Source organism: Siphateles boraxobius, unplaced genomic scaffold (assembly GCF_051911475.1).
Source record: "Siphateles boraxobius isolate OS27281-9 unplaced genomic scaffold, OSU_SipBor_1 8, whole genome shotgun sequence".
In the NCBI taxonomy this organism is placed as follows: domain Eukaryota; kingdom Metazoa; phylum Chordata; class Actinopteri; order Cypriniformes; family Leuciscidae; genus Siphateles; species Siphateles boraxobius.
This window is the reverse complement of record NW_027509208.1, coordinates 14,295,230-14,322,504: the sequence shown is the minus strand read 5'-3', so window position 1 is coordinate 14,322,504 and position 27,275 is coordinate 14,295,230. Positions and strand designations below refer to the sequence as shown.

General features: G+C 37.6%; 1 protein-coding gene across 3 annotated transcripts in view; it reads right to left on the bottom strand.

Annotated features, from left to right (window-relative positions):
• Positions 1–27,275, bottom strand: part of cdc42bpb (CDC42 binding protein kinase beta (DMPK-like)) — an 80,836-nt gene that overhangs the window by 15,932 nt on the left and 37,629 nt on the right. For all 3 annotated transcript variants that reach the window (XM_077219788.1, XM_077219790.1, XM_077219789.1), the window contains exons 3-20: positions 26,456–26,539; positions 20,936–21,031; positions 19,881–20,029; positions 16,712–16,805; positions 14,359–14,559; positions 13,717–13,965; positions 13,307–13,541; positions 12,425–12,544; positions 12,031–12,164; positions 10,441–10,683; positions 8,369–8,479; positions 7,068–7,315; positions 4,790–4,895; positions 4,588–4,712; positions 4,312–4,417; positions 1,450–1,598; positions 907–1,004; positions 590–669 (exon numbers count right to left, since the gene is read on the bottom strand). In XM_077219788.1, the coding sequence (XP_077075903.1) occupies positions 590–669; positions 907–1,004; positions 1,450–1,598; positions 4,312–4,417; positions 4,588–4,712; positions 4,790–4,895; positions 7,068–7,315; positions 8,369–8,479; positions 10,441–10,683; positions 12,031–12,164; positions 12,425–12,544; positions 13,307–13,541; positions 13,717–13,965; positions 14,359–14,559; positions 16,712–16,805; positions 19,881–20,029; positions 20,936–21,031; positions 26,456–26,539 (2,628 nt within the window). The remainder of the gene's footprint in view (positions 1–589; positions 670–906; positions 1,005–1,449; positions 1,599–4,311; positions 4,418–4,587; positions 4,713–4,789; positions 4,896–7,067; positions 7,316–8,368; positions 8,480–10,440; positions 10,684–12,030; positions 12,165–12,424; positions 12,545–13,306; positions 13,542–13,716; positions 13,966–14,358; positions 14,560–16,711; positions 16,806–19,880; positions 20,030–20,935; positions 21,032–26,455; positions 26,540–27,275) is intronic.

Below are 27,275 nucleotides of genomic sequence, written 5' to 3'. Positions count from 1 at the left end.
GAAGATGATCAGGAGAGGGGAACGAGATCGGCAAAGGACCTTGAGCCAGGAATCGGCACAGTTGTGCTTATGTTGAAGTGTTACCCATGAGGCTATCGGCTCGGATTACAATCATTTTACACACAAAAAAAACAAACAAGCAAGTCCAGCCAGGTGAGAAGTAGTAATGCATAAACCAAATGCATTACATTTCCAAAAAAGCAACTAATTAATGGAATTAGTTACTTTTTGGGGAGTAACACAATATTGTAATGCATTACTGCGAATGACAAATGACAAATTAAATTTCATTTGCAGAATGGCAAATTTTGCCAAAAGGCGACAAGGTATGGGAATCTACAGTCTAACGCATTTCATGAGGCAATTGAGTGAATCGGGATGTCAAAATCAGTATCCATGTGTTAGACATTCATAAACATGTATACTCCAGTGTTTCGGTCTAGCTATTATGGACGTCATCGTTTGATAATCTATTAGGTCTATGATGTTCTGAGGTCAGAGGTCATAAGGTTGATGAAATGAACAATGGGAAGCTTGTTACGGCATGTAACGCAGTAGCAGATGGCCAGATACTTTCAGAAACACTCACTCTGAACGTCAGGTCATGGGCGAGGGGAGAGGTATTGAAGTACTCAAAGATGGAGTCCTGGAAGTCCGGAAGTTTCAGGCCTACAGTTAAAAAAAAACTTTTGTTAAGAGTAATTTCTAGTTTCGAATAATAGAAGAATCCATTGTTAATTGTTAGTTTCAAATAATAGAAGAACCCATTCATTTAACAATCAGCAGCAGCATTTATGAAAGGTTCCCTTCAGATGTTCCTTCAAAAGGTGACATAATATGCTCATGGTTCAAGTACACTCAAGTCTATTAAGGGTGAAGTAATAACATGTGTATCAGCATTTTCACCTTTGTCTGATCGTGAGCGGCTCTCCTCCATCTCTTTCTTCATGTTCTCAAGCTGTTCCTCTAACTCTCTGTTCTTGGCATCTGTGTCTTTCAGTTTGCTGTAGGTGTGTAGGTGAGGGAGTCAAAAAAGTAAGGCTATCACAAAAGCTACATAAGGGGTCAGCAAACTATGGCATGTTTGTTATGTGGCCAAATGTAAATGGAACAGTTTTAACAAAACGGATATCTATTCGATCAGCAAAAACGCATGAATGACCAGCTGTAAATTGGCCCATCTGAAATATGTTCTTCAAAGTCTAATTTAAACCTGAAAGCCAACAAACTAAAGGATGTTGACAAAAGCCATTATTAATATTTGAAACATGTTTGTGTGTATTTATCAATCCCTCAACTAGATAATTTGAACTAATAACATACACCCATTTGTATTATCCACATAAGACTGAACCAGTTCCATGCAACACACACAGCGAGCGTGTTTATTATGTTTGCATATCTAAATAAAGGAAAAGGCTGCTTATTACAGCAGAATCAAAGACTGACCTCTCGAAAGAGATGTTGGCAGCTTTAACCTTCCGCAGCTCATCCTGAACCAGTTGCTTGGCACGGATTTCAGCTTCCAAGGCCGACTGCAGCTCCAGACGGGCAGACATGTCCAACTTTTGACTGCGGCGCACCTTCCACAAAGGATCCTGCCAAGGAATGGAGATGCAAGTTTTGAAAAGAAACCATAAAAAGGACCATGTTTACACTGAATCATGACATTGTCACCTTTAAAACATCATTTGGTTCATTGGTTGCTGGGTTTTTAATTTGAAGCAATTATTACTTAATGACGTATCATATTGTGTTAGTTTAGGAACTTTCGTGGGGTTCTCTATAAAAGCTAGGAACCATCCAATATTGTTTCTACAGTGTCAAGAAGCAGTGCAATGAAGTAGTTATTCAATATCACAAAACAAAATCAAAAAACAAGATGCTTTTCCTACAATAGTACAATGAAAGCAGCGTGCATGGAAAAATATGCATGCCCTACAGACTACATCACATAACATAGATACCGTAAATCCTCTCTAGCGCACGAATGAAATCCCTTAAGATGCATTTTCCATAAACCTGATGGCTCACGAGGGCTTATTTTAGATCTACAACAGTTTAATAGCTATTGATCTCAGCTGTCACATAGGCTCCATAATTTACACGTGTTGCTACAAGACAACATTTGTCTACTACATGACCTATGTAGTGACTAGACAGTCATTTACAGAAAAGAGACAGTGAACGGCTGCACGACAGCTGAATATTTGGAATGAATGAAAGAAGAGGATTACATCCATTTCATTGATTAAACAGATGAAGTGACTGCGGCTCATATGCGAGCTCCCACAGCTGATGGGAAGTGAGAGGTAGTGAAGGCAATTCATGGGAGTGTTCCTGGCCAAACTCATCAGCTTTACATTAGAGCTGCTCGTATTTTTCAGCGCGGCTCTCAAAAACGCTCACGATTAGCCATAATGCTGCGGCACTCACAGTTTTGTTCAAGCTTATCAAATTAGTGACTTCTCACCGAAACTGATTTGATGTCATACAATATCGTGCAAGCGGAAAGGTTAAGGGTATACACACTTGACCTCATGAGAACAATGGAGGCAAGCTTATCCGAAATGTTTCCCATGTTTTGTGAATTATGATCGGTAATGAGGAGAGCTGATGCAGCATTTCCATTCATCTGCCCTCTTTAACTTCAGCTTTAAAAAAATGTGCTATTCACAACCCTGATAGTTTTGCAAACTAAGTACGCAGACAGATGAATGACAGATTGATTGGCCAATAGCCAAGATAACAATCTTGTGCTCCGCCTTCTTTTTGGAGCTGCTCCACACTGAGTTTGATGGATAAACTCACCCGCTTGGTGACCCGAGGTGCCACCATTGACCTCTGGGTTGGGATGCTTACTCCAGGGCCTTGCTGATATAGCAATTAAAGTTTACACAAAAAATGTAATACATTCTCAACAAATCTATATATAAAATTTTATAATAAATATGTATTTTTAATATAATATTGACAAATATTTAACTGTATACATTTATACAAACATTCAAAAGTTTGGGGTCAGTAAATTGTAAGTATCTTAAACTCACCAAAGCTGAATTTATTTGATAAAAAAAAAACAGTAATATTGTTAAAAGAAAAAAGTTATTTTTTAATATATTTTAAAAATTTATTTATTCCTGTGATGCAAAGCTGAATTTTCAGCATCACTACAGTCTTCAGTTTCAAATAATCCTTCAGAAACCATTATAATATGACGATTTGGTGCTCAGGAAACATTTCTTATTATTATCAACGTAATTGTTTTTCAGGATTCTTTGATGAATAGAAAGTTCAAAAGAACAGTGTCTTTAGTAAATGTCTTTACTGTCACTTTTGATCAATTTAATGCATCCATGCTGAATTAAAGATTTAATTTCTTTAAAAAAATATTACTGACCACAAAAGTTTCAATGGTAGTGTATTTTTATATATATATATATATATATATATATATATATATATATATATATATATATATATATATATATATATATATATATCAAATTGAACAGCCTATTAATTACATTCCTTAAGAGACATTTGAGCGGGTATGAAGTAACGTTGTTATTTGAACAAGAAATGTCAATTTTGTTTACAGAAATGATATTTAAAATCAGAAAAACCACACCATGGCATTTTAATGAATTCAATCTGTGATTTTTTTTAACTATGACCCAGGAATTTTATGGCATACTTTGCATACACCAATTGCCAAACTCTATTTGTACCATATCCTGTAGAAAACCTGCAATTAAGCCAATTAGTTCAATTTGAGAATAAGCAACGTTGACCACATCTTTGGACGATGGCTTCAACCCAAACCTTCAGGGCTTCAGCAGATCCCACTATGGCAATAACAAACAACACTTTCAAGAGGGGGAGGTACTCATGCCAATCTCCTACATTCTGTTCTTAACCTTCTTAGAAAGGGATATTAAATCAAATGTGACCTCCATCACCTACAACATGTCACTTCCCTTCAATCAATTTCCATTAGATTTGCTATTTAAAGCAAATCTAATGTTACTCTGCTACGGCTCAAAGGAGTTAGAGAGAGCTTTCCACTCACTGACAAAATTAGAAGTCTCACTCTATAGGGATATATAGGGCATCTGTGATGATAAACTAAAAAATGGAGCATAATAGAAGATCAGCTGTTTAACGAAGTTCAGAGGTGAAAGCCTGATTATGCAGTTGTGGAAGGTAGGGCTGGATATCGCCACTGATTCCTCAAATCAATCATCGGTTTTATTCTCAGATCACAATGTAACCTCCCCTCTATTAATTTGAACTATTTTAACTGTTTACCAGAGTTCTGGATCCCAGACTGGAGCTGCGCAGAGACTCCAACTCTTCCGTCATCTTGGAGGCCAGAGCCTGAAGGTAGCCACGGGCATCTTTCTCGTCGCTCACCCTACAAAATACACACAGTCTCACACTCGGCCATTTGATGCAACGTCACCAAACCAAGATTTCCATTTTATTGCAAAGTTCACCCCAAAGATACCATTTTAAGATTTTTTTTTTGCAGACTACAATTGGTTATATAGATAACATGGTAACACTGTATATAGATTATCTCACCATTGGATAATCTCAGCGATCTGTGCTTCCCAGTGTGCTACACTCTCTTTTTTTGATGCTAGATCCTGGAGCTCATCCTCTAGCTGCCTGTTCTGAGCTGTCAGCTTGTCCACAAAAGTGCAGAGCTACAGGGGAGAAGATTTCAGGATCAGTGTCAAGTCCTGAATATTACTCCTGATATACATGCAATACGATGTCCTACCCTGTCTGTTTCTGCAGTGAGTTTACGGTTTTCATCACTCAGGAGGTTGCGTTCACGTTCATACTTCTCCTTCAGAGCACCCATGGACTCGTCCATCTCGGTTTGCCTGTGGACATAGAAATAGGGCTGGATTTAGTGGTCAATATGAGTTGTTTTTTTGGCTGATGACAGTGCTGCATTAAAACTAAATTGTTATATTAAAGTTGACACAATTAAAAATATTCATTAAATTAAAAAAGAATGGGGCGGTGCTTTGTGTGTTTGAAATATTTTACTGACAGAACTATGATTCATAAAATGGGAGTGCAGTGTTTTTGAACATTGTTCATTTCACTGGGCAGCATGTAAATGCTCCACACAAATCACATCTCAGAATTGGTTCGCTTTAAGTCAATGTTGTATTTGCTTTCAGCATGCATTGAGAAAATGAAGAGCTCCAGGTTAATAGCATTTGACCATGTGTTAAATGAGGAGAATATTATTAAAAAGCTAATGTCTACTATACATGCAAACTTAAAATATTTGCTTGGTTTTATCCCAAAATAAAGACATTATCATTCATTATGATTGTATAGCAAAAATATATAATATAATTCAAAAGTTTGTGGGTAAAGTAAAAAAAGATTATTGATTTTTATTCAGCAAGGATTCATTAAATTGATCAAACGTGACAGTAAATACTTTTCAATCATCAATGAATCCTGATGACAAGTTTCACAGATTTAACAAAAATATTAAGCAGCACAACCGTTTTCAACATTGATAATACGTTTTTCCTGAGCACCATAATTATCATCATATTAGAATGATTTCTGAAGGATCATGTGGCACTGAAGACTGGAGTAAAGATGCTGAAAATTAAGTTGACATCCTAGGAATAAATTACATTTTAAAATATATTAAAACAGAAAACCGTTCTTTTCTGGCTCGCGAAGGCAGCAACATAGTAAACAACAATGTGTGACATACAGCAGATCTTGTTCTTGCTTCTCAGCATGTGGCGGTTTGTCACAAGACAAGCACCGACATTAGGCATTTCTCAATAACAAGTACGCAAAGTTCGGACTTGGCAAGTCCGACTCAGGAGAATGACTCCCGAAGACCGGTAATTCTGCAAATGGAACAGCAGTGTTCTTGAAAGCGTCACTCAACTCACTCTGCTACTCCGGTTATTTCTGTATGTACATTTTAGGCAACACTAAAACGAACTTTGTTATAAAACACCACTCTGCCTCTTTTCGTTTTCATTTAAAGAAATCTTAAACATTATAGCCACTCAAATGTGGTTCAGGCAACGCGTATTGATTATATTCACTGCATGCATAACGTTAGCCTAACGAAATATAAAACTCAACCCTGCCTCTTTTCGGTTAAATTTTAAAAATATTAATATGGTCCAGGCAATATGTGCATTTGTACTAAACACATGTTACAGTAAACAACATTACAGTGATCATCCTCACTGTAATAAAATTAAAAATGACAAAACTCAACCCAGTCGTTTTTTGTTAAATTTCAGTTTTATCAATAATAGCCATTATATTTGGCCACAATATTTGGCCCTCAGCCAAAACGATTGGCCAGGGAACAAATTATAGATTCACAAGACCAAAGATCGCCGTTAGGTCTACACAAGACAAAATATGTCATGTTTAACCACTACAGAGACGTCAGAGTCAGTGGCAAATGTTAGAAGGCCTAGCCGAGGAAAGGCTGTTCCAGGTGGGGTAACTTACATGAGTGCCCGGTGATTGCCTGGAACAGATCTCACAACCTGGATCACATTTTCATACATTTTTATAGATAAACCACAGATTTTAGCTTTTAAAACTCTTAAAACTACATTTCGTGACACAAACAGTTGAAATGTAATACTACTGTTATTATTGAAATGTGGCGCTTCTTACGTTGTCATTCCCCTTGTAGCACGCGCAAATGACGATTCTCTGTCAACCAATCAACATTCTTCAGTGAGTCTAGCTCCAACCTTTAGGTACCGTACCACTGTACTAGTTACCCCAACGGAAGGGTACTGAAACGAGCCATTATATTATTGTTTAAAATACCGACCCCAAAAGTTTAAACTGTAGCGTAAATTTACAGGGTAAGTACATCAAATGTGGAGTCCACTACAAAGTACAAGTAAAATGTGCATGGGTTTCTCTCAGGTTTAGGCCTATGCTGATAACCTCATAAAGGTTAAACATCAGTCAGATAATCAGCCTGGCCAATATCAGTCGCTGGAATCACAAACCGGACCGTTGACAGAACAGCTTACCGTTCTCTCTTGGCCTTTTCCAGTTTGTCTTTGAGCACCAGCAGCTCTTTGTGCAGGGACAGATGTTGACCCTCAGAGTCATGAAGCTCCTTCCTCAATTTCTTCAGCTCTGTACAGTGGCTGGCATCACGTCTCACCAGCTCCTCCTCATAGAACAACACCTTCTTATCCAGCTCTGACTTCACCTTGGTGAGCTCCTGCTGAGTCTCAGAACTGAAGCTTGAGGCACGACCTGTTCCCTGCTTCACCTGAAAAAGAATCAAACAATCTCAATCAATTATTATCCTCAATTGATTAAAGTCTCAGGATTTTATCTAATTCAAACCCTAATACCATATACAAATGGAAGCATATCAATAGAAAGCAAAGGAAGAGGAAGAGTGAGCAAGGAGGCAAAGGAGAGCTTGACTTTCAAGCAGATGGAAAAAACATAAAACATAGCAGGAACATCCTACTAAAAATAACCCCACAGGATATCCTACACAAGGCAGGAGGAAAAAAGATAGGCGATGTTTGAGGTTAACAGGGTGAAAGGCACTAGAGAGGTAGATAAAGAACAGATGAATGGAAGAGGAAAATAATGAATCTCAAAGAAGCTGTCAAACATGCCATATTTCAGCTGAAAATTAGAAGAAATGAATAAGATATCATATTTTGCTGAAAATTAAGCATGCACAATATATTGGTACAATAGGCCTGTGTGTTAAGCGATATTAGAGATCAGTATTGGTCAATATAATTCCTTTATTTTCACATTTAGATGATCTCTGCTATCATTTTATGCTCACTTAAAGTTAATCTTTAAAAACACTAATTTAATAACTGTTAAATTTAATCTTCAGCAAATCTGAAAATGAATATATATTTGTCATACAGTACATAATGTTGTGATGCCTAGATTCACTTGTAGTATTTAAAAAGATTTTATTTTTTAATTTTTATTTTTATTTATTTAGATAAAGTAGTATAATTTACATTTACAATTTAAATCTGTAAACTGACCAATGGCAGACAGGGGGAGTGTTCAGGAAACCTGTATCAACAAACGAGTATATTCAAATTCAACGACTATTCAATGAGTATAATAATGCAGAGACTACACATTTTACTTTTAAATGAAGTACATAATAAATAACATTATTAGAATAAATAAGGTATTTTTTAAAATCACAATTTATTTTTATTTATACCATTTAAACTCTTTATTAACAGTATTTTGTTACCATGAAATTCACCATTGAAAGATTCACAAGTTGGCTGAAGTCAGTAGAGAGGCAGTGTATGAATGAGTGCACTCTGACCTTGAGTGTCTCCAGTTCACTCTCCAGTTGTTTAGAGTAGACTTCACTGTGCTCTCTGAGCTTACGCTCCTTAGAGGCTTCGGCACGCGCATCATCCAGCTGAGACTCCAGCTAACACACACACAAAGAAAAACAATCAATATAGAAAAAAAAAAGCACACGTATAGACATTCTCATAAACCCTTCAATCTTGACCTAATTTCAACCGCACACGCCCCGTGTGAAATTCAAGCACTGAAATGTCTTTGAGCCAAATGTCTTGAGTCTTCCTTGACAAAGATTTCACAAAAAAAAAAAAAACACACAAAAAAAAAACGTTTTCTCCCAGGATGATTCCGCCTAAAGTCTAGTGTAGGGCTGCAACTAACGATTATTTTGATAATCGATTAATCGGACGATTATTTTTTCGATTAATCGATTAATCGGATAGAAATTAAATTAGATTTTTTTTTATTATAACTAAATAAAACCGTAAATCAGGGTATTTATGTGTAAAAGTGTACTTTAAAAAGTGCAAAAGCCACACATTGAGTTTTACTAATATCAATATTTGCATTGTTTTTAATGATAATTGCTGATGGCAAGTTGACAAACATGATTATTGTTAAAAAAATGATATCCAACATATTATGTTTTAACACAATTTTTGTTAAAACAAATTTACACAGACATTTTGTTCAGATGTGAATATCTGAACTAAAAACAAACTAAAAACATCTAAAATATATAATTCATTTAATTTTTATTTAAAATTAATTATATATAAGGAATATAAGGATAAAGAATATAATATATATTATATATAATATATAAAAGAATAATATAAGGATAAATTGATTAAATAAATATAGAAAGACTGAAAACAATTGTGTGAACGTAGAGCCGCAGTAGATCGCGTTTGAAAAACAATTAAAACTTAGTAGACAAATGCTATAAAAAGAGAACGGAATGGAGGTAACGTTACCAGGCTTGAGTAAAGGACAGGAGAAATTATGCATTAGTGCACAAGCATTCGCTGAAAACCACTGAGTACAGTGACTAAAAAACAATATTTTACTGCTGCTGTTATTAACTGCCTTTATATTTAGTGCTTCGCTTTGTAAAGACCGTTTTAATTTAACCTATTTCTGCGGTAGCGCTATTTTAATCCATCACTTAGGTTGCGAGCGAACTGATTGCGCAACCTGATGCTCGAGACAAAATACAGACATCCCAAGATCCCGGAAGTCCCGGGAGTCTCCCGCATATTGATTGCGGCTCCCTGATGCCCGCGAATTAGTTCAAACTCCCGAAATCGCGCAAGCGAGACAGAAGAGACTGCTCTAAACCGTGTAGCGCGCGCGCTCGGCAGAGCGCCTGAGGGAGAGAGACCTTGCGTGTGTGTGCGTACCAGTAAACGCTCCCCGTGACGTAAGCAGACCAACTAATCGATAATGACATTCGTTGACAACGATTTTCATAATCGATTATAATCGATTTTATCGATTAGTTGTTGCAGCCCTAGTCTAGTGCATGGGAGAGACAGAAAAGAAACAAAAGAAAGAAGAAAAAAAGAAGGGGAAAAAAAAGTGTATAATAGGGGGAGGGTCTGAATCCAGCTGCAGTCAACAGTGGGCCTGCACTGCGGTCAGTGTCATCCATCTGGCTCAAGTTAGACACTGCTGACCAGAGGAGGTCATGGGGTCCGTGAGGCTGGCCTGCAGGGACAGGAGGGGTCGGGAAGGGGTGTGAAGACATTCCTGCTGTAGTCTAGGGAGATCTGGAGCTGCCGAGCCTGGCTCTCTCTGGAGCGTGACTGATGAACTTCAAAAATGTGGCGCATTCCAAGGCCTTGTTTTCATCTGTGCCCTCAGTCAGCCCCGGGTTGTTAACATGATGACGATGAGTAATAAACACACGGCGGGAGCCGGACGGCACCGGTTCGGAATCCCAGGATGACACATGCAGAGTGGATACGATTTCCTGATTGAAAGCCCCTGACAATCCATCTCTATTTAGTTTGAAAACACACCCAAAACAGTCATAACATTACAAGAGAGGGTGCATGACCCCCTTTCAATCACGCTTCTCACCTCCTTGCGGGCCTTCTCGGTTTTGCGGATGTCCTGGCGCATGGCGTCGATCTTCTGCATCACCACCTCCATCTCCTCCTCCTTGTCCCGCAGCTGCCGCGACAGACGCTGCTTCTGCGAGCGCAGCTCGGCCATGCGCTCATTCAGCTCGGAGAACTCCTGCATGGCCAGCTTCCTCTGCTGGTGGGCGTCCTTCAGCTCCTTGGTCTGAGACTTCAGGCGATCCAGAGACTCCACCAGTTGCTGGAAAGGGAGAGCAAGAGAAATGGATCAAATGGGATTGAGGTTGAAGATATTAAAACATAAAAACGATAGCAGGGAAACAGATGCGCGGGTGCAACTGTGAGAGAGGAGCAGTGGAAGGAGAGAAAAAGAAAGAGCAGCCGCGCCTCGAGAGAAAGGACTGAAAAAGAGGCTGAGTGAGAAATAGAAATCATCAAGAGAATTGGGAGTTCTGCGCTAGCTAAGAGAACGGGACACACATTCGTAAGGACGATATCAACTGGCACAAGTGAAATGAACAAACTTTACAGGAAGTATTTTGACTGAAAACAGATAATGGATCTCATACAACAGCCTTGCAGAGCTTCGGCTGGTAAGAGCCAATCGGGGCTCAGGGTCAACAGTCAAGTGGAACGGCCCGACAAATGCGATTAGCTAAAAATGTGATGCACAGTTTGAACTGCCTTATGTGAGGGGTTGATGACATTAATCTTGATGAACGAGCCCAGTGTTTATGAACTTCCTGATTGAATAAGGCTGAAGAGGACATGTTATCTTCAGCACGAGGACAGGAGAGACGAGGAAGAACCATTCTCTGGACGTTTTGTCATTATATTTTTGAGTATATGAAAACACTCATTCTGAAGGTGTTCATAGGATTTTAACAACTCAGTCTCTCTGTAAAGCAGGGCTGAGAACCGAGACTGTTCTTCTGAACAGCTGCATTTAAAAAAGAAAAAAAAAATTGTGAACAAAACTATACAGAATGACCAGTGTAGTCAAAACGATTCTCGAGCATGAATCAAACACACAAAGTAAATGCTGGGAACTGAAGTAGTGGCAGATCTTTTCTTTCGTATTGTGATGTACATCCGAGTGTAATAGATTATAATTTTTTTTTTTTTTTTAAGTGTCACAATAATATGGATTTTAAAAATAGATGCAGTGAATTTTAATACCATGCGGACTTTATCAGTGTATTTACTGCCTGGTTGTTTATTTGACCAAATATAGTTAACAATAATAAAAATCACTAAAAAAAAAACACTTGTTGAAAAAAACACACATATCAACTGCATCTCATCACTTGCCAATGAAATTGCATTGAATTTCATTATTTTCCCAAAAATGTCTTCCTCAAAGTACAAAAATAATTGTTAAATGGATAAGCTTTAGGGAACTGGAATCGTAAAGAGAAAGCAGAAATGTTCCATTTCTTTTGATTCCCATCCAGAAAGGAACTTGATCCAATGTTTAGGGGGCTGAATTTATGGCAATAATTTCTCTTACTATAAAGTAGTTCTTGCACACAGTAATACCTACACTCATACATTTTGGAGGGCAATTAAACTCTTTAGTCAATCATACCTTGTGTATATCCTCTTTCTCCAGCTTGAGGGCTTTGACTTGCTTGTCCAGGGCCTTTAATTTGGAGGAGGAACTTTCAAAGTCCTGTCGAAGAGTCACTGCCTCCTCAAGTTGGTGCTCCAGCCTATCAGAGTCTGGGGCGGGACAAGTCACTCAGAGTTAGCTGGATGTGATTAATCAGCCGACAAAATGAACAGCCAAATAATTAAATTATGATAAGTGGAAACAGCAATGACTCAGAAGAATAATATTCTTATCGAAGCACTTTTCTATGAGTGAGCATAGTTAATCTATAACGTAGGCGTGCGTTTAGTGCTTTGACATGACTCATAAGCTAACTTACTAGACTTTATCATATCATATATCATCTGACAATGATTGAGAGAGCCATTACCTGCCAGTTTCTTTTTGAGCCGGTCGATTTCCTCATTAAGTTTTTTAATCTCTTTATCACGACCTAATGTGCCGGCCCCACGCCCAGAGCCATGGAGGGACTGAACAGCCTGAGTGGATTCTAGGAAATAACATGTGGAACAAACTATCATTATATACTCAGAATACAATCTACTGATGCATTTACAAAAATGAAACAGAACTGCTGAAACTACGAGATGTTATTACAAGGTCTTAAAGTCATAATTCACCCAAAATGAAAATAATTGAATAATTTATCATAATTTTCCAAACACATAAGACTTCCAATCATCTTCAAAACACAAATGAAGATACTGGAATGAAATCTAGAGATTCCTGTTGCTCCATTGAAGTCCAATTCAACAAAACACTGAAGTTTGTTAAAACATTGTAAAATAATTGAGCGGTATAATCCAAGTGTTCTGAAGAGAAATAATCACTTTATAAAAGTCTTTTATATAAACCTTTTATTTATTATTATTTTAGTCTTTTATATAAACAATGATCAATGCACATACATACAGCAAATCGAATATGGTAAATGGAAGCTAAAACGTACTTGCATGATAAACCTCAGTGGTTCTCACACGTCAAGCACGCACGTTTGAGAAACCACTCAATTCAAATTACTGTTACTATGTCTATATTAACTTTTTGAACCATCAATGTTTTGCTGGCATATATTTTCAATGGAGGGACAGAAATCTCTCAGGTAAAAATATCTTCATTTGTGTTTTAAAGATAAACAAATTATTCAGTTAAAAGAATGATGTGATCGTGAGTAATTGATAACAGAATTTTCATTTTTGGGTGAACAAAGCTTTTAAGTAATGTTTTCTTTAGATATCAGGTTATTCATTACCCTGTAGTTTACGGTTGAGCTCCTGTTTCTCCTGCTCCAGGCAGCGAATCCTCTTTTCAAAGGCCTCCACCTGCAGACCCCCATCCGGGAGATCCTCCCCGGCACCTCCATCCACCAGCGAAACCCTCCTCACAATGCCACGGTCCGAGAAACAGCTCTCCGTGGTGTAGGTGAAGCCCACGAAGGGTAAGTGCTGCCCGGTGAAACCCGTGTGAGATACTGGGGGGGCAATGTCCTGCAAGGTGAAAAGGGAAGTAGTCAAAGGTCAAATACAAACAAGCGAGCACGAGTATAATCAAGGCTTCAGGTTGTTCTTGATGTAGCATGTAACAAAATACTTTTTCTTTTCCTTCAACGATAAAAGCCTTTCATTTCCTTCAACGATAAAAGCCTTTCAGAGTTAAACCAACCGGGTTTTTCAGGACATCATCGTCTACATCAAAGTTGGAGGTGTCTGAGGGAGAGCTGACGTCAGGGATGTACGGTGCCTCCGTGTTGCGGATGTTCTCCCAGTCGATGCCGGAAAAGAAGGGGTGCTTCTTGAACTCCTCGATGCCTTGCTGACCCAGCCGACGCTCTCTACTGCAGATCAACCGCTGGATCAGGTCTTTAGCATCCTCAGACACATCCGTGATGTGGGACGGGAACTGGAAACGCTCCTAAATAGAAAATTAGACCAGTTTACATTCGACATCAGATTTTCCACTTTGGTTAAGGAACCAAACCATAGACCAATGAAACTAAAAATACTACTCTGAGAGGTGGTTAGGGGTGACCAGATGTCCCGATTAAATTAGCGCAGTCCTGATTTTATGAGCCATTTTATGTATCCCAACGGAGTTACAGGCGGGATGTTATGTGTGATAATTACCTTGAGCTATATTTTTTTTATTGGCAATAAATAAATTGTTTAACTGATTAACTGTTTCATGCTTTTTCTATCATGAGAAATCCCCAAGATGCTAATGCGTGACTGTATATGGGTCAGAGGTGGTGAACATGTACAGTAAACTGGACAAATACCAATAATACACAATGATGAAGCATCTCACCTCGTGGTTCATGATCTTCCCGTAGGTCTCCACCAAAGATTCGGCGTAGAAGGGTGTCTCGCCATAGAGCATCTCATACATGCAGACGCCTAGAGACCACCAGTCACACTCCGGCCCGTATTTCCCCATGCCATCCTCCATGGCCTGCAGGATCTCTGGAGAGATGTAGTCTGGTGTGCCCACAGCCACTGACGACTGGACCTGCACAGGGGATGACAGGAAGCAAAATCACAAATGAGCCTGGATAGGTCTTTATTTGCAATTAAATACGACTAAAGCAGGGGAAAACCATAAGAGTGCGTACATTACCGTTCAAAAGATTGGTGTCAGTAAGATTTGGCTTTTAAAAAAAAGCCAAACATCAAACATTAAATTGATCAAGTGACAGTAAAGACTTTTATAATCTTAATAATGGAGATTTCTATTTTAAATATTAATATTAAAATGAGTTTGTGTGGAGCAGCATTTACTGAGTCGCTCTGAGATATTAAAACACTGGATCATGGGCTGTACGGTGTAAATAACACAGTGCCACGCTTCACTCTGAAACATACAGAGCAGATATTTCACTGAATTGACCTATTGGTTAGCCCCTCCCCTCAAACGTAGATGAGCCAATGGCAGTTGAGTATCAGTTGGACGGGGACCGGAACTCGGATATCTTTAGGTTTCAGCACCATAGAGAAACAATGGAAGATCCAAAGCTCCCGTCGGTTTCATGGTTTTTATGCTACAAAAATGGTAAAACGATGTGCATGTAGTGCAGCCCTACAATCTCTACTCAATATCTAAATAAAAGAGTAACATAAACATTTTATCAGGATTCTTTGATGAATTCAAAAGAACGAGTATCGTAGTTTACAAAAAAATATTAAGAAACATAACCGTTTTCAACATTGACAAAGTAGCAAATCAGCATATTACATTTTAAAATATATTAAAATAGTTATTTTTATTTTAATGTAACAGTATTTCACAGTATTACTACTTTTACTGTATTTTTGAATAAATAAATGCAGCCTTGGTGAACATGAGACTTTTGAATGGTAGAGTACTCAAATGAGTTATAGACACATTAAAATTAGAAAATTGCACAATAACAATACTATAAAGAACAATCTAGATACATCAAATTCACCGTGCCAAGTCTTGCTCAATCTCACTCATAAAACATGTGAGCACTCAAAACACGTCTTGAACGCCGGTTATTTTTGTGATATTTAATTGCTGAGGAGACAAAGAATGTCAACTGATGATAACACTGCAAGATATTGAGAGAATTCTATTGCCTTAAAGCAATATATAACGATCCCAATCCCCTATTTAGGGAAAATATTAAATTGGCTTGCTCTGATTATTTGTAGGGCTGCACAATTGGGGTAAACTTGTTGTGATTATATACCAATATGACTAATAATTATAATTACTATTATTATAATATAAGTTAATAATAATCATTTTATAATGAGTATTTTTAATGTAATTATCAATTTAATATTTCAATGTAAAATAAAAACCCATATATTTAAGAAAAACAATAATTTTATTTTACAGTACAACTGTAAAATTATAATACTAATATTTAAATGAGTTTGTGTGGAGCAGCATTTACTGAGTTGCTCTGAGATATTAAAACACTGGATCATGGGCTGTACGGTGTAAATAACACAGTGTCGTGCTTCACTCTGAAACATACAGAGCAGATATTTCACTGAATTGACCTATTGGTTAGCCCCTCCCCTCGAACGCAGATGAGCCAATGGCAGTTGAGTATCAGTTGCACGGGGACCGGAACTCGGATATCTTTAGGTTTCAGCACCATAGAGAAACAATGGAAGATCCAAAGCTCCCGTCGGTTTCATGGTTTTTATGCTACAAAAATGGTAAAACGATGTGCATGTAGTGCAGCCCTACAATCTCTACTCAATATCTAAATAAAAGAGTAACATCCACAAATACACAGGAATCTGCTCAGTTGGTGGAACACAGCACATGTGCAGCTGAATAACTAAAACCTTGTTCTGCCCTTCCACATGCTACTGGCACAAAGGACACACACACACAAGCCAGTAGATAAAAGCAGTTTTGGCCTTGGTCTTGTTATCAGTGCACTATGGTGACTCATCAGTCTGTGAGCCAGAAGGGTGGGCAGCGACGGGCCTTTCTAATTAGCCCTCCCCTTCAAGGCCAGAAGGGCCAAAAGCAGCTCTATTAATGTCACAAGCAGAGAGAGGAGAGGGTAGGGGCAGTGCTTTCACCAAACAGATGGAGACCACCCTGCAAGGATGACAAACAGGCTCTGGTTTTAGATCGACACTGGAGTTCAAAGATGGGACTTTCATCACATACTGACCGTGCCATCTTGCATCATCTTCAGACAGGAGCCGAAGTCAGCGAGACGGATGTGACCGTTCATGTCCAGTAGCACGTTATCGGGTTTTATGTCCCTGTGGGAACAGAAAATACAACACATAATTCAAGAAAAGCTTTAAAAAGCAGCGGTTCTAAACCAGTTTAGCTTTACATTAAGTGATGACCCAACTTATAATTAATATAATTAAATGAACTGCATGAGCCCACTAATATGTAAAAGTACTAACATGACATGGACTGAATAAAAAAAAAAAAAAATCTACAATTTTGGTTTCTAAAATGTCTTGAATTTCAGTGGTTTCATGCTCTCAGTAGTTACACAAACACAATGTGGTCAGCACAAACTGTGTTTATCCTCATTGCATGTTAACTTGGTTTAAAAGAAAAATTATGCAACCCAGACTTTATTAAATACATTAACCATAGATTTGTTTTTTGATGAGAGGATATCACGCAACCTGTCCAGGTCGATATTTGCCTTATTTGTCTAGATTGGCAGATGAATCCGCTCCAAAATAATGGTTTATTTTACACTAAGGTTTCATTTGTTAACATGGGTTAACTATATCAACTATTGGTTAACAAACTAACAATGATCAATACTTCTATAGCTACAGCATTTATTAATTCTAATGATTTAATGATAATTATTTTTCTAATACACTTAAAATAAATTGAAGTTCTGTTAACATTTGTTAATGTAATGTCAACTGATATGAATGAACAACTGAATTTTAACTGACATTAACAAAAACTACATACACGTTTACATTTACATACACGTCAAACGTTTACATACACCTTGCAGAATCTGCTAAATGTTAATTTCAACAAAATAAGAGGGATCATACAAAATGCATGTTTTTTTTATTTAGTACCGTCCTGAGAAATATATTTTACATAAAGTGTTAACATATAGTCAAGACAAAATAAAAGGTGAATTTTTGAATTTGAAAATCAGGTAAATTGTATTTTGTCTTCTGGGAAACATGCAAGTATCTTCTGTAGCCTCTGAAGGGCAATCATCGTGATCAACTGCGAAATTCATATCTGCATTTGCGCTTTGGCTGATGCTGAGCCAGAGACAGACATGCTCAGCACTCGTGATCATTGTTCTAAACCATATGTTTTTGATTGGGTGAGACAGTCCAAAATTTTACAAAATATACATTTCTAGTCTTCTGTTAAAATGACAGAACTCAGCATACGCTAGGTAATGGAGGATGCTAGGTTTGAAGGACTTAGTTCAAAGAACAGCCTGGTGTCAGTGCTTATAAGCTTTAAATTTGTTTGTTTCTATAAGTTACAAAATACTTGGAAGACCGAATCAATGCAGGACATATAGGCTTAATAGCCTATTCATAATGTTCTGGAATAGCGGCAGTAAAAGCGTTAATAATGCTATTGCTTCGATAATTTAAAAGTATAAATCGAAAATGATAGCATTGGTGTAATAATTACACTGAAAGCTTAAATAAAGTTTTATTATAAATATTAATAGCTTTTATTTGGGGGTTGTTTTTTTCAGTTCTGCTGATAACATGGAGCTTGATTGGATGCACATTAATGTCTACAACAAAAGATATTATATGGTAGGTTGTATATTATTATTTAGATCCAGAATTCAGAACAGACCTGCCACAATCGACTAGTTGAGAATCACAGAGGAGAAAAAAAACCATGGCATTCCGTGCCGTTCATCACACAGCTGACGCAGCCCTGCACTGCGAGGTGTTATTACACCAGTGGGCAACCCACCCTGACAGCAGCTCTCCAGGGTGGCTGTTTCTCCATGCCCAGCCATGCCCTGCTCTCCATGTAAACAGCCTGCCTTTGTTCAACATCCCCCTTTCTCACACACTCAGTTCCCTGTCTATCGACGACTGGGCCACACACACAGTGCCCTCTGATTCACAGCCCTGGCACCATGGCGAGCACAGCGGGTACAGAGTAAACATGGTGTCAAAACTCATCACGCACACACAAACCACACCATTCACAACCTCACTGGGTGTCAGTATAAGCAAGAAGGGTTGTACCGTGGACACACTTGTATACAAGCACTTTTATTTTCATTTAGTCAGTCGCTTTGGCCTGGCAGGGTGGTTACTGTCGGTGAGAATAATGGGATGAGTTTAAAAGGCTGATGAGATGAGTTTGATCATGACTCTCATGTAAAATGTATACGCTTCACTCTGAAACAGGCAGCGCATATATTTATTTAATTGAATCACAGCCTTTGCGATTTGATAGTCACTAAACCATATCACAAATTCGGTTTTATTTTAATTCATGCAGCTCAACATTCTGCTGCACATTTCCTTTAGTGGGTCAGTCATATGGGTTTGTAAATCACATGAGGGTCAGTAAACTACCCCTTTAAATGTCGCTACCGTTTCAGAGGAGAAGCCCTCGTAAGCTTCCATAGGAGGAAGGAAGAGGGGGCTCAGCTGGAGCGGATGGCAGCCCAGGACAAACAGCCAGGAAGAGGCCCATGAACCTGAACAGATCTGCAGCCCAGAACACCACAGACTTCTGCCGTCATTTCATTAATTGTTTCATCTGGGAGTGGACATGTGGGTGGGATGCTGTTGATCTCCAGTATGCCCATCACTCAAACAAGGGTAGTAACCACTCTGTCTTGCTTGTGAATAAATGTTCAAACATAAGGGCAGATCTTGATTGAAATGTTGTTTTATCTGGATCTTGTCTTAGATAACCCACTTAGACAGAAAGAGGGAATCAGATATTTGTGACCAACCACAGTTTGCTTTTTACATAACTTTTAGGTGCTGGTAAATATAATTCTTAGAACAAATCAAAACCATGCTGAAAAGACCAGCACAAATGCCAAGGTATTGTATTATCATAGCTAAAACAGCAGAACACGGTGCTAGCAATTCCTAGGTCATGGGTTTGATTAATGCAACGCAAGTCTCTTTGGATAAAAGCGTTAAAATGCATACATGTAAATGTCCAGGCTGGTTTATGCTGGTTTGGTGCCAGTCTACCAGCATGGTCTTTGTGGTAAACTGGTTGACTAAGTCTTTCTGGTAAAATCAGAATCCTAAGTAAGAATCCAGTCTAGGTCTAATTCTCATTTGTTCTTTAATTCCCTCTTTACACACACAAACACACAGTCATGTCACCTGTGTACATAGCGTTGCTGATGGATGGAGTGGATGGCGAGCACCATCTCCGCCACGTAGAACTTGGACATATCCTCTGGGAGTCGGTCTTCAAATTTACTAAGCAAAGTCAGCAGGTCCCCGCCCACATAATAATCCATCACCAAGTACTGTAGGAGGAGACATTATCATCTTATTATTACACAACACCACTTAATTACACAAACACTGACTCAGCACTTCATAATAATCAACCGAAAGACATCAATGAGTAGCATTATTAGCATTTTTTTATCACAGAAGCACAAAGAGTCGTAACATGCAGAACTCTGGATCACTGTGTTTGAGAATTGCACTATCAGAGGTTGAGTTACAAATAATCATCAGTCACTCTGATACACTTGACATTTTAATCGTGGTCCATTATTTTCTATAATTTCCTTGACAATTATATAAATATCACAAAATTATATATTAATAAAATTATATAAGCCATTTTATTTATGAATGTAGTTAAAGTAATTCAATAATTCTATTAATAAAAAGACTTAATTTCATAGCCTACATGCTTACAGGTTTTCTCTGAATAGCTTATCTTTTAATTACACCCAGAATGGACGTTATTTATGCATTAGAGGTGTTATTTTTACTTAAAACTAAAATATTTAAAAAAAACAACCTTTTTTCATTAATTTGACAAATAAATTAAGATAATAATATATTATGAACTTAAGCTTATTTTATTTACAGTTTAAGTTTTGAGTATTAAAACGACTATACTAAAATCAAATGAAAGCCAAGTAGAAATAAATAAATATACATTCATATACATATACACACATATATATATATATTTTTTTTTACACTATTAAATATGACAAAATGTCAAACTAAAATTAAAAATAATGAATTTTAATTTAAAATATTAAGAAATATTATAAAAGCATACAATTAATAGTAAAACTACTGTTAAGGTTTTAAAATATGACAGTTGAAGTTTTAAAATTTGATAAATGATGGCTCAAGTTCAGTTACATGCTATGAGAATAAGTGCATGTAGGGACAGAGATGCACACCAGGTAGTTGTCATCCTGGAAAGCGTAATGCAGGGTGGTGATCCACTGGCAGTCTCCATTCACCAGGACGTTCCTCTCTTCTCGGAAACACGCCGTCTACATAAGTTGCAAAAAGACTTGTTAAATCAAAATATAAAAAAAATAAAATAAAAAAACTGACAACCTTATAAAATCAAATTGGCACAGCAGCCCATTTCCTTTCATAATACACCTGAACTTGGAAGTAGATATTGGTCGACCTTTCAGTACCTCTACTACTTCTACACTGAAGATTAGAACTTTATTAAATTCTTTATTATTATATAATGAGATATTAACAACATTATTATTATTATTATTATTATTTAGAATATTAGATTTTTTTTATAAAAAAAAATTATACATGTGTGTTACCATGAGTTTTTTTAGGAATTGTAGTAAAACCTTCAGGCCTCTTTTATGGTTTAAATACTGAAAAGAGTTTGTGTATCTAGTTCACAGTACAGTTTATTTCACTATCTCCCTCATTTATTTTATTAATTGTGCAGCTCTAGTTTTTAGGGGGTAAAGAAAGATCGGGTAACTCATTCAACGAATTAAACTACCTCCAGTGCAGTGATGATGTACATGGCTTTCCCATTTCAGATGTGAGTCTAAGATCTGCTATCTGTTTGAACTGGGACTCTGGACATGTGAGGAGGAATAAAGAGAGCCCAGTGAAGCTCAAAGAGGATTACTGACAAGCCAAAGAGACCAGAGTTCTCCTGACATGCCTCTGGGAGGCCCGTGGGCACTGTCAGGACTGATCGGGCTTAAACTGGGGCAAGCAAGAACTGGAGTAGAAGGGAAAATGACCTTGTACTTATATACACTTCACTAGGAGAGGTTTGATTGCAGTCAATAAGCCATTAGGAAGAAGCTTGATACTGACTAGAAGATCGTGTTGCAAAATATAACAATATTTCGATAAGTATCGATACTAAAATATCTGAAACGGTTTCAATACTCCTTTTCTGCAGTATAGATACACCGATGCCAGCTATTCACTCCATCTTCTCTCCGACGGCGAATTGACACACACACACCCGCCTCCTATCACTTCATGGTGCAAACGTTTTCAATTCATTCCACAGGAATTGATACAGTCACTCGTCTCATTCGCTCTGATTGAATCATTCGCTCTGATTGAATCAGGTTTCGCGCTCACACCAAAAGCACGCGCACCAATGAACTATGTGGCGCTCAAATATAGCCGCCTCTCAAACAGCTCGCGAGTATCAAATTGACTTTTTTGTGGCTTAATGTGCTTAAATGGTCAAATGCATACAAAATGATGTCAAAATGCCATCTTGCAGAGTATTCAGGTAAATACAGTCGGTTTTGTAACGTAGTTGAGAAAGAAAACGCATGTTTTGTAACATTACATTGGATCCGTGCTTAAGCTCTTAAAGTGACAGCAGCCTAATAATCCTGCTGCTGTCTGTCCATTTACTATGGATTTACTGTAGTAACACTAACTGGACCATGGTATAGTGGCAGAAATGTGGGATATTCATATTGAATTTAATTAGGGCTGCAACAACTAATCGATAAAATCGATTATAATCGATTATGAAAATCGTTGTCAACGAATGTCATTATCGATTAGTTGGTCTGCTTACGTCACGGGGAGCGTTTACTGGTACGCACACACACGCAAGGTCTCTCTCCCTCAGGCGCTCTGCCGAGCGCGCGCGCTACACGGTTTGGAGCAGTCTCTTCTGTCTATGCGAGACAGAAGAGACTGCTCCAAACCGTGTAGCGCGCGCGCTCTTGCTTGCGCGCTCTAGATTTCGGGAGTTTGAACTAATTCGCGGGCATCAGGGAGCCGCAATCAATATGCGGGAGACTCCCGGGACTTCCGGGATGTCTGTATTTTGTCTCGAGCATCAGGTTGTGCAATCAGTTCGCTCGCAACGTAAGTGATGGATTAAAATAGCGCTACCGCAGAAATAGGTTAAATTCAACAAAGTGAAGCATTAAATACAAAGGCAGTTAATAACAGCAGCAGTAAAATATTGTTTTTTAGTCACTGTACTCAGTGGTTTTCAGCGAATGCTTGTGCACTAATGCATAATTTCTCCTGTCCTTTACTCAAGCCTGTTAGCTTGCTGGGTAACGTTACCTCCATTCCGTTCTATTTTTATAGCATTTGTCTACTAAGTTTTAATTGTTTTTCAAACGCGATCTACTGCGGCTCTACATTCACACAATTGTTTTCAGTCTTTCTATATTTATTTAATCAATTTATCCTTATATTATATTCTTTTATATATTATATATATAATATATATTATATTCTTTATCCTTATATTCCTTATATATAATTAATTTTAAATAAAAATTAAATGAATTATATATTTTAGATGTTTTTAGTTTGTTTTTAGTTCAGATATTCACATCTGAACAACATGTCTGTGTAAATTTGTTTTAACAAAAATTGTGTTAAAACATAATATGTTGGATAACCTTTTTTTAACAATAATCATGTTTGTCAACTTGCCATCAGCAATTATCATTAAAAACAATGCAAATATTGATATTAGTAAAACTCAATGTGTGGCTTTTGCACTTTTTAAAGTACACTTTTACACATAAATACCCTGATTTACGGTTTTATTTAGTTATAATAAATAAAAAAAATCTAATTTAATTTCTATCCGATTAATCGATTAATCGAAAAAATAATCGTCCGATTAATCGATTATCAAAATAATCGTTAGTTGCAGCCCTAAATTTAATTATATTTTTAATGCAGATATGCATTATATGCAGTATGCCAGAAATTCGATGGGACAGACTTGACTATCAGCATTAGCCTCGATGGCGATAGAAAAGGCTGTTGAGACTCAAAACACACAGATAACCTGTACAACCAAGTAATTGAAGTCTTTTTGAGGAAAGAAATTAGGATGGATTGTGTAAAAAAATAATCAATAATCAAAGCAATTTTGGTGTGTATAATGCTTTTTTTGCCCCGTTTTTTCCGTGGCTTAATTTTTCTTGTAAATTTATGATTGTCATTTTTTTTTTTCTCTCAAACATTCATACTATTGTAACGTCTGACAAGGGACTATTATAACCCTTGGAGGACAAGACAAGGGAGGCTCCGTTTCTGAACTTATAATTGGAACGCAAGAACCACTGTACACTAACGCACAAGCCAAACTCACTCACTCGTTTCTCTCTACCGGCCTTTTCCGAACTCACCGCATTAACCCTATAACTGCTGGTGCAGAATAACAACAGCAATTTCACAACAATTAAAAAGAGTCGGTGCGCTGCTACACTATTAAAAGTCCTAGGTGTGAAATGCACGGACCGCCACTGATTATTTTTAATAAAACTCAAGCAGTTAGAATATTGAAATTTGACCATACAGAAGTTTGGCTGTTACAATTTTTACAGATGTTATTGTTAATGGACATAAATTTACATCTGCATTCCAACACAAACTACTACTACTGTCAACTCAAGCTACTGTCAAATGTGCATTTCTAAGAGACAAAACAAAAATTAAAATTGCATGCACTACGAACTGTGCCACGTCAAAGTTTCATGTTTCATGATTTGAAACAATATCACCCGTTAGAACATGCAGAAAGTAAGAAATAATTTTTTCTATTAAGATATTTATTTTGCTCATTAAAAATGACTGGAAAAGTGTAAAGAATTCAAAAACGTGAAGTGTTTGACATGCTCTGACATAGGGCTGGACGATATGGCCAAATTTTATAATCACGATATATTTCTTAATTTCGGTCGATACGATATAATTCCGATATCGATAAGAACAATATAAAAGCCTCAGAAAAACTGCCAAGAATGCCCATAACAGATGTCTGTTCCTACAATCTTCTGAAAAATGAATTTGCCAAGTCTATGAAATCTGCTGGAGTCTTTCGCTACTGCACCATAACAAACTAAATGATGCAATGAAATAACCCATCATAACAATAATATTCTCTTCTCAATACCTGCTACAAGACTATGAAAGCATATGGGTAGCAATTCAGTTTGAAATGTAATATGCAAAATGACAATGTAATATGTAAAATGGCAATGCATTTCTGTTTTTAAATGTACATTTGCCATAACATTTGTGCAACATTTGGTACACAAAATGGGGGAATTTTTTCCCGATTTAAATCCCATTTCCTGCATTTACATAAATTTAGGGACTATGGTGTTACAAAATCCAGGAAATAATTAAGTTGATTATAATGATAAGTTCTGCCAAAAATAAAAGTAGGCTACTAAACAATGTATAACAAAAATATGTCTTTTTCAAGACTTGAGATAATCATTTTATAAAGTCAAAAATGTTCACCATTAATGTTTTTAAGACCTTTAAGATCTGTCGCTGATGAGAGGATCTTACGCATTTAATTTTCTCATTTGGCTACTCTTAACTTCCATTTAAGATTTTATTTAACTCATTTAGACTGTTCTTGTGAGGATACTATTGACAAAACGGACAATTTGGCATAAATGTGTGTGTTATTATTCAAGCGCTAAAGAAAGAGAACTGGATTCTGCGCGTCGTGTGCGTGTGCGTGCGTCAGGACATTCACAGGGAGCGAAACCTTCTCATTAGAACTTTCGGTGAGCTATTTTTAGAGTGTGGACGCGACGTTCCTGGCCGCGGACGCGCGCATCGGCACAGTCTATCTCCTGATCCTCGTTTGATGTGTTCCCGCTGCTAGTCGGACTCGGCAGTCACACTCCGGCACATTTTGCAGCACGCTGAAAGAACGAAACACCACTGAATTTATACCACTGAATTAGTCTTTCCTCTCTTATCAACTATTTTGTATGCTTTCTCCTCACTTGTGGAAGCTCGTTCAGTCACATTTGCATTGCGGTCAGGGGCGCTCATTCTGTGGCTGAAACTTGCCGCGTTGGAGATCCGCTGAGCAGTGGCTGCGTGTCTGTGGTGTACGTCATCAGGAAAGTAGCCAATTGTGTTCTGCTCTTTCTGACGGCTGCGCGCCTAACGTCAGTCAGTGACAAATGCTGCTATGTATATTGAAATATCGAAAATGTGTTTAAAAATCATATCACCGTTATCGAAAAAAAAAAAATATTGCGATATATATTGATATTGAATTATTGTCCAGCCCTACTCTGACAATTAACACAATTTTTGGGGACAAAAAGTTTAGTGTAATTTAGTCAAATGCACATTGTTAGATACATAATCAGTCAATAATAAGACTAATATTAAGTCTGACGAACCTCAAGTACATTTCAAAATGGACATAACCAAAAACAAACAGTGGTTCAGTGAAGGACACAATAATAGATCTGAATGATTCACTGAATGAGTGAGTCTGGTTGAGTGCTAACTCCTTTAAAGGTTTGAGCTTTGTTAATCGTTTCGACTGACTTGTTAAAAAGAACCTGTTAAGAGGAGTCATTTGTTTTTGACATTTGCAACCATTTTTGAAGCCATGAAAGATAGAACAAACGAAAAAGACCCATGAGCAGAAATCTCTTTACCTCGGCCCTCTTCAGCATCTCCCACTTGTTGAGGATCTTCATGGCGTAAACACGCTCGGTGTGTTTCATCTTCACCACAGCAACCTAGAAGCATAAAAACAAATTAAAACTCAGCAGGATTCAGAGGCTGTGGGGAATTTGACCATTTTTATTTGCCTCATTTATTCATCGTACGCACTCGTGGCCCACTTAGACTGAAAGTCTACAGGGAAAGAAACTCTGAATGAGATGGTTTTGATCTCTGATGCCTCTGAAAATCAAAAAAAAAAAGAAAAAAAAGGAAAAGCTGAGACTTGAGACTGATGACTTTTGCCTAAAAAGAGAGACACAAGAACTGGCAAATTTGGGCCACAAGTCTGTAATGCAAAAAGAGTTTGAGGTCTTCCCCTTAAGGGAAGTGACTCAATATTAGGAAAGGGACAGGTTGGAGGAGTTACCAGTTAGAGATTATTCATGTGGGGTTTGGAGAGCAAACACCCTGCCATCAGGAAGACACACCAGGCAGTGAGGAGATGTATGAATGCAGTGATAACGCAATGAGGGACTGTCAAATTGGTGACTGATTAGTAAACAATAGGGGTGTCCCCGACTAAGGATTTTCATAGTCGAATCAGAATCGTCAAGTCTTCCCTATAGTCGACTAATAGTCGAATTGTTTGTGGGGTTGGGGAGGGGGCGGGGCTTTAACATTTTAAAGCCGCGATGTACAGAACATCACACAAAGATATAGAAGAAAATGTATAAAAACATTTCGGATCAATAACTGCAGAAAGGCCACACTGCAGACAGATTAAATCGGCTAAATTGCCTGTACGAGCAG